The sequence below is a fragment of the Gorilla gorilla genome, chromosome 9 (genome assembly GCF_029281585.2).
Source record: "Gorilla gorilla gorilla isolate KB3781 chromosome 9, NHGRI_mGorGor1-v2.1_pri, whole genome shotgun sequence".
Taxonomy (NCBI): Eukaryota; Metazoa; Chordata; class Mammalia; order Primates; family Hominidae; genus Gorilla; species Gorilla gorilla.
Window position 1 is genome coordinate 66,213,598 of NC_073233.2, and position 17,675 is coordinate 66,231,272.

Consider the following 17,675-nt stretch of genomic DNA (forward strand, 5'->3'; position numbering starts at 1 on the left):
AAAGATTTAAACGTAAGACCTAAAACCATAAAATTCCTAGAAGAAAACCTAGGCAATACCATTCAGGACACAGGCATAGACAAAGACTTCATGACTAAAACACCAAAAGCAATGGCTACAAAAGCCAAAATAGACAAATGGGATCTAATTAAATTAAAGAGCTTCTGCACAGCAAAATAAACTATCATCAGAGTGAACAGGCAATCTACAAAATTGGAGAAAATTTTTGCAATCTATCCATCTGACAAAGGGCTAATATCCAGAATCTACAAAGAACTTAAACAAATTTACAAGAAAAAAAAACAACCCCATCAAAAAGTGACTGAAGGATATGAACACACACTTCTCAAAAGAAGACATTTATGTAGCCAACAAACATGAAAAAAAAAAGCTCATCATCACTGGTCATTAGAGAAATGCAAATCAAAACCATAATGAGATACCATCTCACGCCAGTTAGAAAGGCGATCATTAAAAAGTCAGGAAACAACAGATGCTGGAGAGGATATGGAGAAATAGGAATGCTTTTACACTGTTGGTGGGAGTGTAAATTAGTTCAACCATTGTGGAAGACTATGTGGTGATTCCTCAAGGATCTAGAACCAGGAATACCATTTGACTCAGCAATCCCATTACTGGGTATGCACCCAAAGCATTATAAATCATTCTACCATAAAGACACATGCACACGTATGCTTATTGCAGTACTATTCACAAAAGCAAAGACTTGGAACCAACCCAAATGCCCATCAATGATAGTCTGGATAAAGAAAATGTGGCACATATACATCATGGAATAAAATACAGCCATAAAAAAGAATGAGTTCATGTCCTTTGCAGGGACATGGATGAAGCTGGAAACCATCATTCTCAGCAAACTAACACAGGAACAGAAAACCAAACACCGCATGTTCTCACTCATAAGTGGGAGTTGAACAATGAGAACACATGGACACAGGGAGGGGAACATCACACACTGGGGCCTGATGGAGGCAGGGGACTAGGGGAGGGATAACATTAGGAGAAATACCTAATGTAGATGATGGGTTGATGGGTGCAGCAAACCACCATGGCATGTGTATACCTATGTAACAAACCTGCACATTCTGCACATGTACACCAGAACTTAAAAAAAAATAATAAAAATGAAATAGTTCATTCAAGTAACTTTAAATGATAGTGTTCAGAGTGTACAGTCCTAATGATGCAATCTAAAGACAAAACAAGCTAGAAAGAAATATTTTATTTTATTTTATTTTATTTTATTTTATTTTATTATTATTATACTTTAAGTTTTAGGGTACATGTGCACAATGTGCACGTTAGTTACATATGTATACATGTGCCATGCTGGTGTGCTGCACCCATTAACTCATCATTTAGCATTAGGTACATCTCCTAAAGCTATCCCTCCCCCCTTCCCGCACCCCACAACAGTCCCCAGAGTGTGATGTTCCTCTTCCTGTGTCCATGTGTTCTCACTGTTCAATTCCCACCTATGAGTGAGAACATGTGGCGTTTGGTTTTTTGTCCTTGCGATAGTTTACTGAGAATGATGATTTCCAATTTCATCCATGTCCCTACAAAGGACATCAACTCATCACTTTTTATGGCTGCATAGTATTCCATGGTGTATATGTGCCACATTTTCTTAATCCAGTCTATCACTGATGGACATTTGGGTTGGTTCCAAGTCTTTGCTATTGTGAATAGTGCCGCAATAAACATACGTGTGCATGTGTCTTTATAGCAGCATGATTTACAGTCCTTCGGGTATATATCCAGTAATGGGGTGGCTGGGCCAAATGGTATTTCTAGTTCTAGATCCCTGAGGAATCGCCACACTGACTTCCACAAGGGTTGAACTAGTTTACAGTCCCACCAACAGTGTAAAAGTGTTCCTATTTCTCCACATCCTCTCCAGCACCTGTTGTTTCCTGACTTTTTAATGATTGCCATTCTAACTGGTGTGAGATGGTATCTCATTGTGGTTTTGATTTGCATTTCTCTGATGGCCAGTGATGGTGAGCATTTTTTCATGTGTTTTTTGGCTGCATAAATGTCTTCTTTTGAGAAGTGTCTTAAACTGTTTTTATATATACTGGAAATTTGCTGAGAGTAGATTCTGATGCTCTTACCATATACACATGAAAAGGATTACTGTGAGTGAGGACGGATATGTTAATTTGCCTAACTGTAGTAAATATTTCACTGTGTATATCAAAATATTATGTTGTGTACCTTAAAATATACAATAAAATAATACAATATATATACACGATAAAAATAATTGGTTCATTTACAATATTTATATATTTTTTGAACTTATTACAGGTAGATCGCATAATAAAGCAAATGATTATATTCATGCCTTTGGAAAGCAAGATTTCCAGCATTAAAAAAGACACAAATAATCAAACAAATCAAACAAAAAACTGTATCATTACACTATATCAGATATATTAGTATGAACTCATGACTTACTTTTCTTTAATAAAAACAACAACAACAACGACAGATTCTATCAGGGTGCAGTGGCTCCTGCCTGTAATCCCAGAACTTTGAGAGGCTGAGGCGGGAGGACTGGTTGAAGCCTGGAGTTCGAGACAAGCCCTGGGCAACGTAGTGAGACCCACTCTCTACAAAAAATTTTTAAAAATTAGCCAGACCTAGTGGTACACATCTGTAGTCCCAGCTACTCAGAAGGCTGATGTGGGAGAATCGCTTGAGTCCAGGAGTTCAAGGCTGTAGCAAGCTATGATAGCACCTCTGAACTCTAGCCTGGGAGACAGCATGAGATCCTGTCTCTATAAAATTTAAAAACCTTAAAAAGTAGATCTGAAGCTCTGTCCACTGAAAAACCTAGAAGAAATGACATCCCAGAAATAATGAACACTCCTAATTTTTAAATATCCTCAATGAAGCAGTCTTTTTGGAGAAATGGATGATTCCAAGTATGTGGCAGAGTTGACAAGTTAGGCCTGATATATCTTGCTGTGCCAAGGAAATAGGAAGATTACTGGGATCATATCAGAAAGATACAGTAACCAAATTGAAGGGGCTACCTCTGACCTCAGATAAAAAAATTTGAGCATTAAAAAATACTAATTCAATAGATCAAATTATACCAAGTATATATAACTCCATGAGTTCATAATGATTTTTTAAAAATAAAAATGTATTAGTCTCCACTGGATATTGTTAATGAACCCATTCATTACCCTTATAATTACTGTTATTAATAGAAAGTGTCAAACACTTATCTCACTTTTCCTGTATGAGATATATTCCAAGATAACCCAATAACTGATGATAGAAAGTTTTTGTAGAACTCAGCTAATAAATATGGAAGGAATAATAGAAAATTCAGCATTTTACTACCTATTCCATTGGATTTAGGTAATAGTCATCAACAGGGAACTTTAAAATAGAGGGATCGGGATGACACCACTTAAATTTAGTGGTCAATGTTAGTATCAATAAAAGTGGTCAACCAGTCATTATACACCTCCTGATGTGATTCAACAAGAAGTATACTGCACCCACCACCTGAAACCTATTCTTGTCATCCAGACCCCCGAAAACTGAACCTAAACCTAGTCATCTCTAGGTCTAAACTAATAGTTTAAGGAAAATATAGGAAATGGGGGCAGGAGTAAAGCAAATAAACAGTATCATGAGAAAGCAGCCAGTCAAATAAAGAATATGGGATATTTTATGGGATATAGGTTCTGGATTCATTAACAAATAAATAGTATAAAAAAGCAGCAAAGAGAGGACTAATAATAGAATTTTTTAAATTTGAGAGACAAAACAGCAAAATGCAATGCACTGACCTTGCTGAGATCCTGATTCAAGCAAACCAAGCCTGTGACATTTTCTTAGAAATCTGAATAGGAATTATAAATGATAATAAGGAATTCTTAATTTGTTAAGCATAAAGGTAGTTTTTAAAAAGACCTTCTCAGCTAAAAGTGATGCATGCCGAAGTATTTAATGATGAGATTACATGACTTCTAAACTTGCTTCTTAATATTCCAGCAAGAAAAAATGTGGATGGATGGGTGAAGGTTAATAGAGGAATCCATTTGGCAAAACACTTATACTTATTGAAGCTAGGTACGGAAGCACATTTATGTTTAGACTGTACTATAATAAAAACATTTAAAAAGCAATTTGTTGAGGTATAAGAACTTTCTCTTTAATACATGAAATTTTCACTGTTAAGACACATATTAGAAAATTCTTGGCTTGAGTCTTACTGATCCTATGTCCAGGTAATGGAGCTACACTGAGAATGAGAAACTCACGGTGATTGCTTTTTAAAACCTTTTAAAACAAGTGCACCTCACAAATCAACGAATAGTCGCAAAATAAATACTTTTCAACTATCTGATCTTTGACAAACCTGAAAAAAACAAGCAATGGGGAAAGGATTCCCTATTTAATAAATGGTGCTGGGAAAACTGGCTAGTCATATGTAAAAAGCTGAAACTGGATCCCTTCCTTACACCTTATACAAAAATTAACTCAAGATGGATTAAAGACTTACATGTTAGACCTAAAACCATAAAAACCCTAGAAGAAAACCTAGGCATTACCATTCAGGACATAGGCATGGGCAAGGACTTCATGTCTAAAACAAAAAAAGCAATGGCAACAAAAGCCAAAATAGACAAATGGGATCTAATTAAACTAAGGAGCTTCTGCACAGCAAAAGAAACTACCATCAGAGTGAACAGGCAACCTACAAAATGGGAGAAAATTTTCACAACCTACTCATGTGACAAAGGGCTAATATCCAGAATCTACAATGAACTCAAACAAATTTACAACAAAAAAACAAACAACCCCATCAAAAAGTGGGCAAAGGATATGAACAGACACTTCTCAAAAGAAGACATTTATTTATGCAGGCAAAAGACACATGAAAAAATGCTCATCATCACTGGCCATCAGAGAAATGCAAATCAAAACCACAATGAGATACCATCTCACACCAGTTAGAATGGCAATCATTAAAAAGTCAGGAAACAACAGGTGCTGGAGAGGATGTGGAGAAATAGGAACACTTTTACACTGTTGGTGGGACTGTAAACTAGTTCAACCATTGTGGTAGTCAGTGTGGCGATTCCTCAGGGATCTAGAACTAGAAATACCATTTGGCCCAGCCACCCCATTACTGGATATACACCCAAAGGACTATAAATCATGCTGCTATAAAGACACATGCACACGCATGTTTATTGCAGCACTATTCACAATAGCAAAGACTTGGAACCAACCCAAATGTCCAATGATAGACTGGATTAAGAAAATGTGGCACAAATACACCATGAAATACTGTGCAGCCATAAAAAATGATGAGTTGATGTCCTTTGTAGGGACATGGATGAAATTGGAAATCATCATTCTCAGTAAACTATCGCAAGGACAAAAAACCAAACACCGCATGTTCTCACTCATAGATGGGAATTGAACAATGAGAACACATGGACACAGGAAGGGGAACATCACACTCTGAGGACTGTTGTGGGGTGGGGGGAGTGGGGAGGGATAGCATTAGGAGATATACCTAATGCTAAATGACGAGTTAATGGGTGCAGCACACCAGCATGGCACATGTATACATATGTAACTAACGTGCACATTGTGCACATGTACCCTAAAACTTAAAGTATAATAATAATAAAAAAAAGAAAAGAAAAAAATAATAATATGTTGGACATTATGAGTAAGTCAGGAAACTCAAAAGAAAACAATGAAGTTGTAATTTTTGCTAATTAGTAGTTGAATTTCTAATTTTAGCTAAATAGTAAAAACAGTGTTAAATAAATACACTCAATACTGGAAGATATATGGAATGATCCATATATTCATATATTCCTGGTAATAATATTAACCATATTATTCTTTTGGAGAGTCACTTGATAATCTATATCAAGGTTTTTTTAAAAAAGATGTAGACATCTAAGTCCTAGGAATTAATTAATACAAATAATTCAGAAGAAGAAAACATTATGTTTAATGATATTTATTATAGTACTACTAAACACCAGAAGTAATCTAAATATGATACTATTGTTAATACATTTAGTTGTTTCTAATGTTTGGAACTATAATAATGCTTCAGTGAAAATCTTTAGGCATATAGCATTTTATTTTTTGTTTATTTACATAAATCCCTAATGGAATAATTGATAATGTTAAAATTATTATAAAACTATTATGAAATTATGATGAAACAACATGGAGAAATGCTTAAGTATAAAAAAAGAATTTTAGGCACACAATAACTTATGTGTGCACACATACATGAATAAATGTAGAAAAACATTGGTAGGAAAAGTTTTCTGTATTGCTTTAGGTTAATAGGGTAATAAGTTAAAAACAAACGTTTCTGCAAGGTCTTTTTATTGTCTTTACACTTACAACAAAATTAACTAATTAATCCTTAAGCACTTATTCAAGTGATATATTTGCTCTGTTTTGAAACTCACTTCCCTGAGATACCCAAATGGCTTAGTCCTTTGCTTACCTCAGGGGTCTGCTTAAGAGAACAAGTGACTCAACCACTGTGTCTCAAATACTACCTAATCACTCTCTCTCTCGCCATGCAGAGTAGGTCGTAGTTAGTTGGCTAGTTTGATTACTGTTTGTCTCCTCCACCAGAATACATTAATCATGAGGGCAAGAACTTTCCTTTTTGTCACTATATCCCTAGTACTTTGAATAATGCTTGACACATATATAGTAGTTGCTCAATAAATATCTATTGAATGAGCGGACATAAGAAAAATATTACAATAGCAAAATTGAGATCATCTGCTCCCGAGTATATTGCAATTTAGAGTCTCACTTCAGCATTGACTAGAATATGCATAAATAGATTAACTTTTATGTAAGAATCCCTCCTTAATATTTACTTAGAGAGACACCTAAAATGAAGACTATATTATCAGCAATCCCATTTATGGATCATCTGCATTGTACTGGTTCCACTGAAGGCTCTATCTACAGTACTAAATTAAAATGAGATTTTTTCAGAGCAAACTTCTGAAGTAGGCTTTAGCCCCATTTAACAAATGTGAAAAGACAGCTTAGAGAATTTACACCTGACTAGTCAGTAGAGGAGCTGAGATTGAAATCTAGGCCTAACTTCAAAGCCTAACTTCAATGTTATACCTCTAACTTAAATGCATCCTGACTTTGACATCTCTGTGGGAACTGACAGTATCAGCTGAGCACAAATAGCCCAATAATTTTGTAAATATGAGAGTTCTACCTCTTCCCCACTAAGACAGCATTTAAGCAAAGCATGCACAGTGTTCTGTAAAGCAGACTATCTAGAAAACACTATTTCTAGAAATCAGCTTTGATAATAGCAGCCAGATCACAACATGACAATAGAAGCAGCTAGGTGTTGGGACCCAAACCATATAGCTGCAGTTTTTCCATTACCTTGTCACTTTTTCACATGCCTTGCTTTGTTCAACTTTGCTTTCTTTAAAAAGCAGACAATTTAGCAGAATTTTGAGGCCTACAGATCTGAATCTAAACTAGTAATTTTATATGCTGTCCTGTGTTCTTCCTCTAAACCCCTGAGACACAGAAGAGCTCACTTTACTTTTTATTTACTCCGTCAAATGATGTCTAGGGTCTATTCAAGGGAAACTGAATACTGTAAGTCCTACTATTTAAGAAAAACAAATACCTGCAACCACCTGTCTCAATTTTGTATAGCATAATAGTGTTTCTCAAACTTTAGTCTGCATTATTCATCTGGGAACTTGATAAAATGCAGATTGCTGGGTCTTCCACCCTGAGTTTTTGATTCAATGGGTCTGGGATGGGGCCCAAGATTTTGCATTTCTAACAAGTCCCCAGGTGATGCTGATGCTGCATAAAGCAAATGACACAAAACTGAGCTTGCCTATAGGTAGGCATTACTTGAGAAAACTGTAAGACATGCCAACTATCTGAGAAATGACCCTCATCTAGGCATCTGCTGGACAGCTGGTTTCCAGAGTGGGATAGCAGGGGAGTAACAGCCTCTGTTTCAACTTGGGTAAATCTCAGGAAAGAAATCAAAAGCAATCACCCAAACTTGCTGTGATACCCCTGCATTTCATAATCTAATAAATTAAGAAAGTTTCAGCTCTTGCTTTCTTGGAGGATCTCTTTGGGACCAATTACCTCTAGAGGAAGAATGAGAAATACTGACAATTAAAAGTGCCACAAAAAGAGGGAGAGTGTTTATACTCTGGTGAGGCTCTTAGCCACAGGGGAAATTAGGGAGCACCTGCATGACCTGGATAATGAACAATTAAAAAGAAACACAGGTAGACATTGAAGAGCTCATCCCTGTGGGAGGATGCCAAGGACGAATCACTTGAGCCTTAAAGAGGAATTCTTTGAACTGATGAAAAAATGCAGATGAATTTAATTTCCCAGGAGGCTCAGAGGTTAAACTGTCATTATAGAAACTCTTTGTGACTATCTAACTTGGGGTGAGGCAGGATGACACCTAATTAATGAACTGATCATATGGCAGGAGACCTTTTTACAGAAAGCCAGGCATAAAAAGGAAAATACAACCCAAGTGGAGCTTCTGATCAATAAATGTCACTTTTTGTTATGTGGCTCTATGTATAAATATGTTTTAAGTGCTGTTTCCTGTTTATATAAAGCCATAAATGACCCCATCAGCCCTGTCTGTTTAGAAGGGGCCTGAGTCAAGAAAATGAGAACTAGCTACCTTAATGGTGCTTTCTGGTCATCCTATGGATTGGGTATTTTTTTGTGTGTGTATCTAACTTATGTCTCTACTTGAAATGTGCCTATGTCCTGTTGTTCTTCCTTCAGGCAACTTCTCCATCATAATGATCCATAGGCAGTATTCACTTGTTGACTGTTGTACTCAACTAATTCTCAGACTTTTATGGCTACCAGTACAATATAAATTTATTGTGACACAATTTAATATGATTTGGATTAAGTGTCAATGAAAAATGCTGCTTAGGTAAAATACCATCTAGAAATGAAATACCTAATGATTTGTGAAAAAGCATTGAGCAAGCTCCAGTGAACAAGCAAATTACTACAGAGCACTTTGCTAGTGGATTCTGTCAGTGCACTGTATCTGGGTCTATTGTCAAATAAAGCATATCGTGTTGGTACCACAAAAGTAAAGAGATCCAACAGCAGAAGAGGAATTGAATTTCAGTCAAAAGGCAGTTGTGACGTTTTATAAAAAACATGGAACTTGCAGAAATGATACCCAAGTTGAAATCTTGCCTCTTCAACTTTCTAACTGTGTGACTTTAAGAAAATCACTTTACCTACCTGAGACTCATCTATAACTAGGTAAAATGTTGAATAAACTTGCTCTCACAGACTGTGGTGGCATCATATAAATTATTTTTAACCATATACATAATAATATGCCTGATATTTAGGAAAGTCTCCATATTAGTAAAGGGCCTAAACACATGGGATTTTCTTTACTCCCTCCTGAAACATCATTAACATGACAGTTAAGGAATTATGTAAATTATAAAGAGCCATAAGGAAAGAGAAAAAAGTAAAGGATATGCCACCAGATGAGATATTAACTAAATTTTCAAGAATTTAAAGTAGGTTATAAGAGTGGTACCTGGCTTAACATAAATAAGAAAACTGAAACTTATGTCTCCACAGATGGGAGAGGCCAATAAAAATCAAGCCATCTTGAATATGATAACATCAGAGGGGCTCAGGAACTGAATGCATGAGATACTCTTCAAGGCTAGAAACAGGACTGGTTGAAAGTCTAAAGAACCATTAGAAAGTTAGATGCCTTATCTTACTGTAAGATGCAGTGATTATTTCTGTAAATATTGAACAAGAGAGTCTCAGTGATCAGAGATGTTAGACACCATGAGGAAACGAGTCAAGCTCTCTACTGAAAAATGGGAATTAAGTAAAAGTTGACATGCTCAATGGTGAAAAGCCCATTCCCCCATCCCCTTTTTCAATCTCAGAATTCTGGCAAAGAGAACATCTCTTTAGCATAATTGACTCAACAGAAAAGACCTAAGATTGTCATATTCAGGAGTCACTCAACAAAATGGCCAGAGCATCTTACCTGAGTACCATATAGTCAAGTCTACCAGTCAACAATTTCTGTCTATATCCATGGAGTTTGCAATTAGCATTTTAGTGTCTCATTCTTAAATAGTAACAGACAACCATGGATCAGCAGTATTGGCAAAGACCAGTGTAAACAAATGTAAGGCACCAAGATGTAATGTATATCAAATTCCAAATTGAACTGCAAAACATCCCTCCAAACAGGTAGCCAAAGATTACTTGTACAATTCTGGAATTTCTCACTCTTGTTCAGGAGAAAACAGGTAAAGAAAAAGGAAAACTGAGAGAAGGATTCCTTTGAAGAAATCTGTGCTATGAGTGCCCCATCACCACCAAGAAAGATGAGGCATAGTTCTTGATAACCTCAGGTTAAAAGAGGGACTTCACTGGGACGACTCAGAGAGTTGGATATGTGTGCCTTGGCATTAGTGAGATGCAGTTAGTGGTATCAGAGTTACCCCTGGAAAAAGTCCATAGGTGAGTCTGGCTGAAAGAGCCCATGGCAGCTGAATAGAAACATGCAGCTAAAAATTATAACTCCACTGGCTGTCAGAGAAAAGAGTAAGTTATCCATGGTCCTTCTATGAAAATACGAGAGGAAGAGATTATCTGGAACGATGTTAATAATTTCTAAGGGTTAACTAGGAGGGAACAATGAAAGCCCCTTGAAAAAAGAATCTTTACAAAACAAATCCTCAAAGAAACATGAGAAGGAGAGAATAGCCAGTCAAGACACGTAAAGGGCAAGCAAGAGTTCACTGCTGGACCTGTCTTAATCCCGAAAAGAATTCAGGGAAAAAAGTCAGAGCTAAACACTGGCTGAGCCTGGAGAGCATAAAGCCAATTTAACAACAATTCTAGACAAGTTAGACCTTCCTGACTTCTATTCTCATCTTCATCCTCCCTAGTGTTTCAACCCTAGAGCAGGCAGGTGTCAAGGCTGGCAATAAGGGTGAGGGTGGTAGATAACAAAGCGAGGTCAGGAGAGAGGAAAGGCCATACCCCTGTACTCGTCTCCTGCAGCTTGAAGGTCCTAAAAAAGAGAGGGAGTGGCTGTCACTTTTAAAGTGCTGGAAGCCTTAACTATTACACAGACTGAATTACCTAACGGCTTAGTTTTTGTGTTTTGTTTCTTAAATTGATTTTATATTTAGAACTGTTTTTTAAGAGTAATCAGAAAAGACAGAGGACTGCACAAGCTTTTATTTATGAGAGGAGAAATCCTTCCCCACTGAGTTCATTCTAAAAGGACAGGAGAAAAACAAAGTAAAGCAGCTTTCTGATTCCATATTTGTTCAAAACAAACATAAAAAGGAGAAATTTAAAAAAAAAAACAAGACAGTTCAGAAAACACACGAAACAAACATACAAAGGGGGAAGAATGGGTCATGTAGAAAGGATCAAGGATAAAAAAATTTTAATAAAAATTTGCCAATCATGGAAGCTAGAAGACAGTGAAGCAATGTCTTCAGAATTATGAAGGAAAATAGTTTCCACTTAGAATTCTATGCCCAGGCAACTTAAGGGCAATGACAGAATAAAAATATTTTCAGATATTCAAGTTCTCAAAAATTCTTTCTCAGAAAGCTACTAGGGGATGTTCCCCACCAAAATAAAGGTGGTAACATGTATAAAACGTAGACATGGGACCCAGGAAACAGAGCATCCAAAGAGGAAACTAATAAAAGGAATTTCCAAGAGTAATTACTAGATATAATTCTAAGTTAATGAACCAGAATGACTGCTACTCAGCAGGAAGAAATCATTTCATGTTGAATCAGGAGGAGGAAAGTCTCCTGGAGGGATATCTCCAGAAAAAAAAAAAAGAAAGAAACTGACTTGTTGCCAGATGTAGTTGGCCATTTTGAGAAGAATTTCACAGTTCTGTTGCATAACTTAGTGATAAGTACAATAAAAACTAAGCCAATTTCAAAAAGGATTCAAATGTTAACTTCAGAAAAAAATGAATTTATACCAAAAGGACACTGTGATAATAATATTAACACTACTATACCTCCATGTGCTTGGCACTATTCTAAATACCACGCTTGTATTGTCTCTAAACCCTCATAACAACCCTATAAGGTAGGCAATTTCATTAGGACTATTTTACTGATGAGGAAAGTGAGGTACAGAGATGTTAAATGACTTGAACAAATACCACAACCCAGATTTGAACCTGGAAGTCTGACTCTAAAATCCAGACTCTAGTGTGGTCAGTTTGCTACATGGCTTACTTGTGAGCAGTATTCTATGATTGTCGACATATGCACACTTAATACTGATCTAACCTATAATTATGACATAATTATATATTGAAAAAACAGGGGAGGGGAAATATGTTAGGAGTGAGTGGGGTAATAATAACATTTCTAAACCTCATCTTCCCTCTTAGACAGTTAGTACATAATGGTTAAAACTGGAAAAATAAAACCATCTATAACAATATAAGTTATTATTTAAAACACATAAGCAGGCCAGTCGCAGTAGTTCATGCCTGTAATGCCAGCACTTTGGGAGGCCAAGGCGGGCGGATCACGAGGTCAGGAGTTCAAGACCAGCCTGGCCAATATGGTGAAACATTGTCCCTACTAAAAATACAAAAATTAGCCGGGTGTGGTGGCAAGTGCCTGTAGTCCCAGCTACTTGGGAGGCTGAGGCAGGAGAATCGCTTGAACCCGGGAGGTGGAGGTTGCAGTGGGCCGAGATCGCACCGGAGATCGCACCACTGCACTCCAGCCTGGGCAACACAGTGAGACTCCGTCTCAAAAAAACAAACAACAACAACAAAAAAAAATAAGTAAATATCAGAAGAAACAGCTAAAATAATTTGGAGAGGAGAACTGGATTTGGAGATGAGAAAGGGACTTTTTCAGTATTCAACAAGAAAAGGCTTTTTCAATATTACCCTTGAAGTAATATTTGAGTTTTTAAACTATGCATTTGTATTTCTGTGATTTAAAAAATCAATTTAAAGGGAAATTATAAATGTTGGAGAAAGGTAGGGAGGGATGGTATCTAGTACTGAAATGGGCACTTTGATAGTACTGATAGGAACCAGGACTCCCGTGACTACCAGGAAAGGTGTTGCTGGTCTTATAACTACCCACTGGGGTGTGGGATACAGCCTCTCAAGTCGGGTCATACCTTCTGCACCAAACACCTCTCCGCAGTGAGAGCAGAAGAAGTGCTCTGGGTGCCAGGTCTGGTTCATTGCTGTCAGCACTTTCTGGAAAGGGAACACACAGATATTATAATGATGCAGAAGTTGTAAAGCATGACTCTGGTTCTAAGTGAGTGATTGAAAGCTGGAGAGAAGCGGGGATTTACTTACATCCAGGATGGGAGCAGCGCAGTAAGCACAGCGTGGAGAAAAAAGTTGGTGGTAGTCGTTGGGGCAGTAGGCCAAGCCACTCCGCTCAAAGAAGGGACTGGAGCCAATCTCTTCTTTGCAATGAGTACAGACAAAATGCTCAGGATGCCATGATTGCCCTAGAGCATGGATCACCTGTGGAGTGAAATAAAGCCTGACACAGGAGGCCAGTTGAGTGCTCTACAGCCTATAGGTTGCACAACTCTAGGGAGCACTCTTCACATTGTACCCCTTGTAGACAACACGCCCTGGAATTATACAACACTGAGGCCTAGACCTAGGTTCCACCTAAGGCCATCTGTTGTCTGTGCTTTATGGATTGATAATAAAAGGATGCCCACTTCCGGGACTGATCACTGTGATGAAAGCCTGTAAATGTTCACAACCACTGCACTGCCACAGGGGGTGGCAGAAACAACATATAGCACATTGATGACAGAGAAGTTGTAACTGTAGCCTTAGTGTGGAAGGGACCCCTGGAAGAGGAAAAGGCCAAATGACAGTTTTTATTCCTCTAGTTTGAACACTTTATTCCATGCCCCATGCAGTCAGGTCTCAAAGCTTTTTATCATAGCTTCGGTGAAGGACGATGCAGAACAGGAGTGTGCAGCTGTGACTTGGAGCTGAGTTCAGCTGAAAATTGTAATCAATCAATTTAGACTGGGAATGTGTGAACAAAGGGAGCAGTGAGAAAGGTCATCTCAGTAAAGGCAGTACAGAAAAATGGTTAAGAACTCAAACTCAGGAGACAGTCTCCCGGTTTCAGATCTTACCTCTACCTCTTATTATGCCTTGGATATGTCCATTAATGTCTCTGAGTCCTCAGTTTCCTCATCTTTACAAAGGGAGCAATCATTCTTCTTGAAGGGCTGATGTGACCATTAAATGAGGAAATACTTGTAAAGCACTTAGCTCAGTGGCCAGAGCACTGTAAGTGATTAGTAATTATTAATGCTAACTAAAATATCTTAAAATATAAGGGGAAAGAGCAAACCTTGATGAGACAGAGAGAGACAAAGAAGGCTGTAGGACCAAAATTTCAGCCCATCTCACCTTCCCAGCAATCGGTTTCTGGCAGGATGCACAATGGCCCTTGGGCACTGTGGCAATGCCAAGGTCCTGCAATTCCTGCTCCAGACCCCCAAGCATTGAGTCCAGGGAGGCCTTGTGATCCTGCTTGTCTGGTAAGTGCTTCTTGCCAGCATCTGCTCTCACTGCAACCTGGCCCAAGGGAAGAACCAAGAACAGAATCAGCCTCATTTTTATTCTCACTGGCATCTTCTAATGACTCTATAAATTCACCTCTACTGACTGATCTCTTAGCCTTTCCCCAACCTTCCTGCAAGACATTGGAAAAATCTAAAATTTCAACACCAATAAAAATCTTTTCATCTCCCTTTCATCCTAAACTCCTCAGGCCAAATGAAATCTGACTAATTTTATATTTGTAAATCTTTTCTTAATGTAGGAAATTTAGTACATGAAGATGATACCCTTTGAAGATCTTAGGATGACCCCAGTTCAAAAATTAGTCACATCTCCCTTTTACTCATTTATTTGGCAATAATTGTTGAATACCTGGTTTGTGCCAATCACTGCTCTAAGCACTTGGATTAAAGCAAAGATAAGACAGACCAAGTGTCTGGCCTCATGGAATTGCATTCTGTGGGCGATAGACAATAAATAATTAAATAAATAAATATATGTTGTAATGTCAGACAGAGATAAGTTATAGAAAGAGATAGAAGGGACACAGCAAGATGGTGAGAAGAATTGATTTAGATGGAGGTAATAATCAAAGAAGGCCCCTCTAAGGAAGTAATATTTGAGTAGATACTTGGGACTCAGAAATATTGACATTTATGGGAAAAGCATTCTAGGGGGAGGGAAGGCCCTGAGGAATAAAACAACTTGGCACATTAGAAGAAAAGTCAAAGAGGTCAGTGGGGCTAGAGCAGAGGGAGTGAGATTGAACACGGCAGGAGAAGGTGATGGAGAGAGAGGCAAAGATCACATTGGAACCTCATGGTAAACGCTTGGGTTTTATTCCAAGGTGATGGAAGCCATTGCAGGATTCCAAGCACAGGAGTGAAGGAATCTGGAGGATCCCTGTGGTAGCTGAGTGGAGAATTAAGTGTTGACAAGCAAGAGTGAATACAGGGAGATTTTCAGATAATGACTTAGATCAGTATTACAGGAGAAGGTGGTGAGAAGTGGTCAGATAAGACTTGTTGATGGATTGGAATTATTTAAGCAAAAGCCCAAAATTATTATAAACCATTCAAAGAAGGATCCTCAAATTAAAAAAAAAAAAAAAAGGCTAACTGACCCTTCATAACCTCATAACCTGATCATGGCTCTCTCTACTCCTTTCCAGCTGGGCGACTGCTACCATCTATCTACTGAATACTTCACTCATCAGAAAACTACAATGGCTCTCCATTGCCACCACATCAAGTCTTCACTCATCAGACAGACATTCAAAGCCTCCCATCCACTGTCCTCCCTTTTTATCTTTCCCAATTTCATCTTTTATTAATACTATGTTGTAAAAGGCCTCTGTTGTTCAGGACAGCTGGGCTCTTCATCTCCTGAATGTGATCTGTTACTGTCTGCCTTAAGACCTCTACTTATCCTACTTTTACTGCCTGTTATAACATCACATTGCCACCAATCAAAATGCTCATTTTGCTTCGAGACATTTTGATCATCTGACAGACATCCTTCCTCCTCTAATATATGTTAGTTAATATTTAAGAGGTTAGTGTTCAGAAGGTTAGTGTCTGAAAGGTCTGAAAGGGTGACTGACATTAATTATGAAAAATAAGTAAAAATACAATATAACTACATCTACACCTACATCTCTATCTCTTCACTGTTATCTTCCAGAATACTTCTGAACAGATATAGAAGAGACAGGAAATTCTGCCTATCTCTGGTGGGGCAGAACTGGATGGCTAGGGTGCAGAGCTGAGAAGGAAACAGTTCAGTGCAAGCTTTTTGCGCTTTTGATTTGTGTACAATGTGAAAGTGCAGCTTATTCAAAAGATAAATGGGGCCGGGCACAGTGGTTCATGCCTGTAATCCTAGTACTTTGAGAGGCCGAGGCAGACAGGTGACCTGAGCTTAGAAGTTTGAGACCAGTCTGGGCAACATAGCAAAACCTCGTCTCTACTAAAAATACAAAAATTAGCTGGGCATGGTGGCACACGCCTGTAATCACAGCTACTCAGGAGGCTGAGGCACTAGAATCGCTTGAACCCAGGAGGTGGAGGTTGCAGTGAGCCGAGATCATGCCACTGCACTCCAGGCTGGGTAACCAAGTAAGAATCTGTCTCAAAAAAAAAAAAAAAGATGGCGTTGTAAATTAAAAATTTAAATAAACCAATACACAAGCTAAATCAATTAGAAACGCAACACAATTAAATCTAATGTACATTTTTTCTAGTATTTTCAGATATACAGCATAATGAGCCAATCTACCCAGCTTTATTGTAGACACTGGCCCATCAAAGGATGTTAGTCATTAAGGAAAACTTGTTTGTGATGTTTATTTACTCATCTCTCTAATAAATATGTGTTGCTCACGATGTATCAGGCCCTGTGCTGAGCATTGGGAGTCCCAAGGTGAGCTCTAAAGATAAGGTCCCTGCCCTCTCCAATCACATACATTTTTATATACTGCTTTGTAATTATTTCATAGTCATCTCATAAGTATATATCAAATCCTCCAACCAGATTTAAAATGGTTGGATTCTCCGCCTTAAGGATTCTGGATTATATTTCCTTTAATAAATCTTTAAGCCCATTTATCTGAGATTTCCATTCCATGCCAGACTATGTGAGCTCACCACTTTAGAGGTGTTCTAGAGGCTAGAACAAAGAGGCAGATTTTATCTCAATATGGGCTTGGGACTTCTCATCCTTCCTACTGTCAGAGCCATACTTTGATCTCCCTTGCTGTGTCTCAGCTTGCTCACTGGTCTCCTCTGTCCTGCTTAGTCAGGTCTCTTTAACAGTCTTTTTGGCCGGGCGCAGTGGCTCACGCCTGCAATCCCAGCACTTTGGGAGGCCGAGGCAGGTGGATCACGAAGTCAGGAGTTCGAGACCAGCCTGGCCAAGATGGTGAAACTCCGTCTCTACTAAAAATACAACAAAAATGAGCCGTGCG

General features: G+C 38.0%; 1 protein-coding gene across 4 annotated transcripts in view; it reads right to left on the reverse strand.

Annotated features, from left to right (window-relative positions):
• Positions 1-17,675, reverse strand: part of LPXN (leupaxin) — a 51,932-nt gene that overhangs the window by 9,682 nt on the left and 24,575 nt on the right. For all 4 annotated transcript variants that reach the window (XM_019037105.3, XM_019037104.3, XM_063711235.1 and 1 more), the window contains 3 exons: positions 14,558-14,725; positions 13,466-13,639; positions 13,279-13,360 (listed from right to left, as the gene is read on the reverse strand). In XM_019037105.3, the coding sequence (XP_018892650.2) occupies positions 13,279-13,360; positions 13,466-13,639; positions 14,558-14,725 (424 nt within the window). The remainder of the gene's footprint in view (positions 1-13,278; positions 13,361-13,465; positions 13,640-14,557; positions 14,726-17,675) is intronic.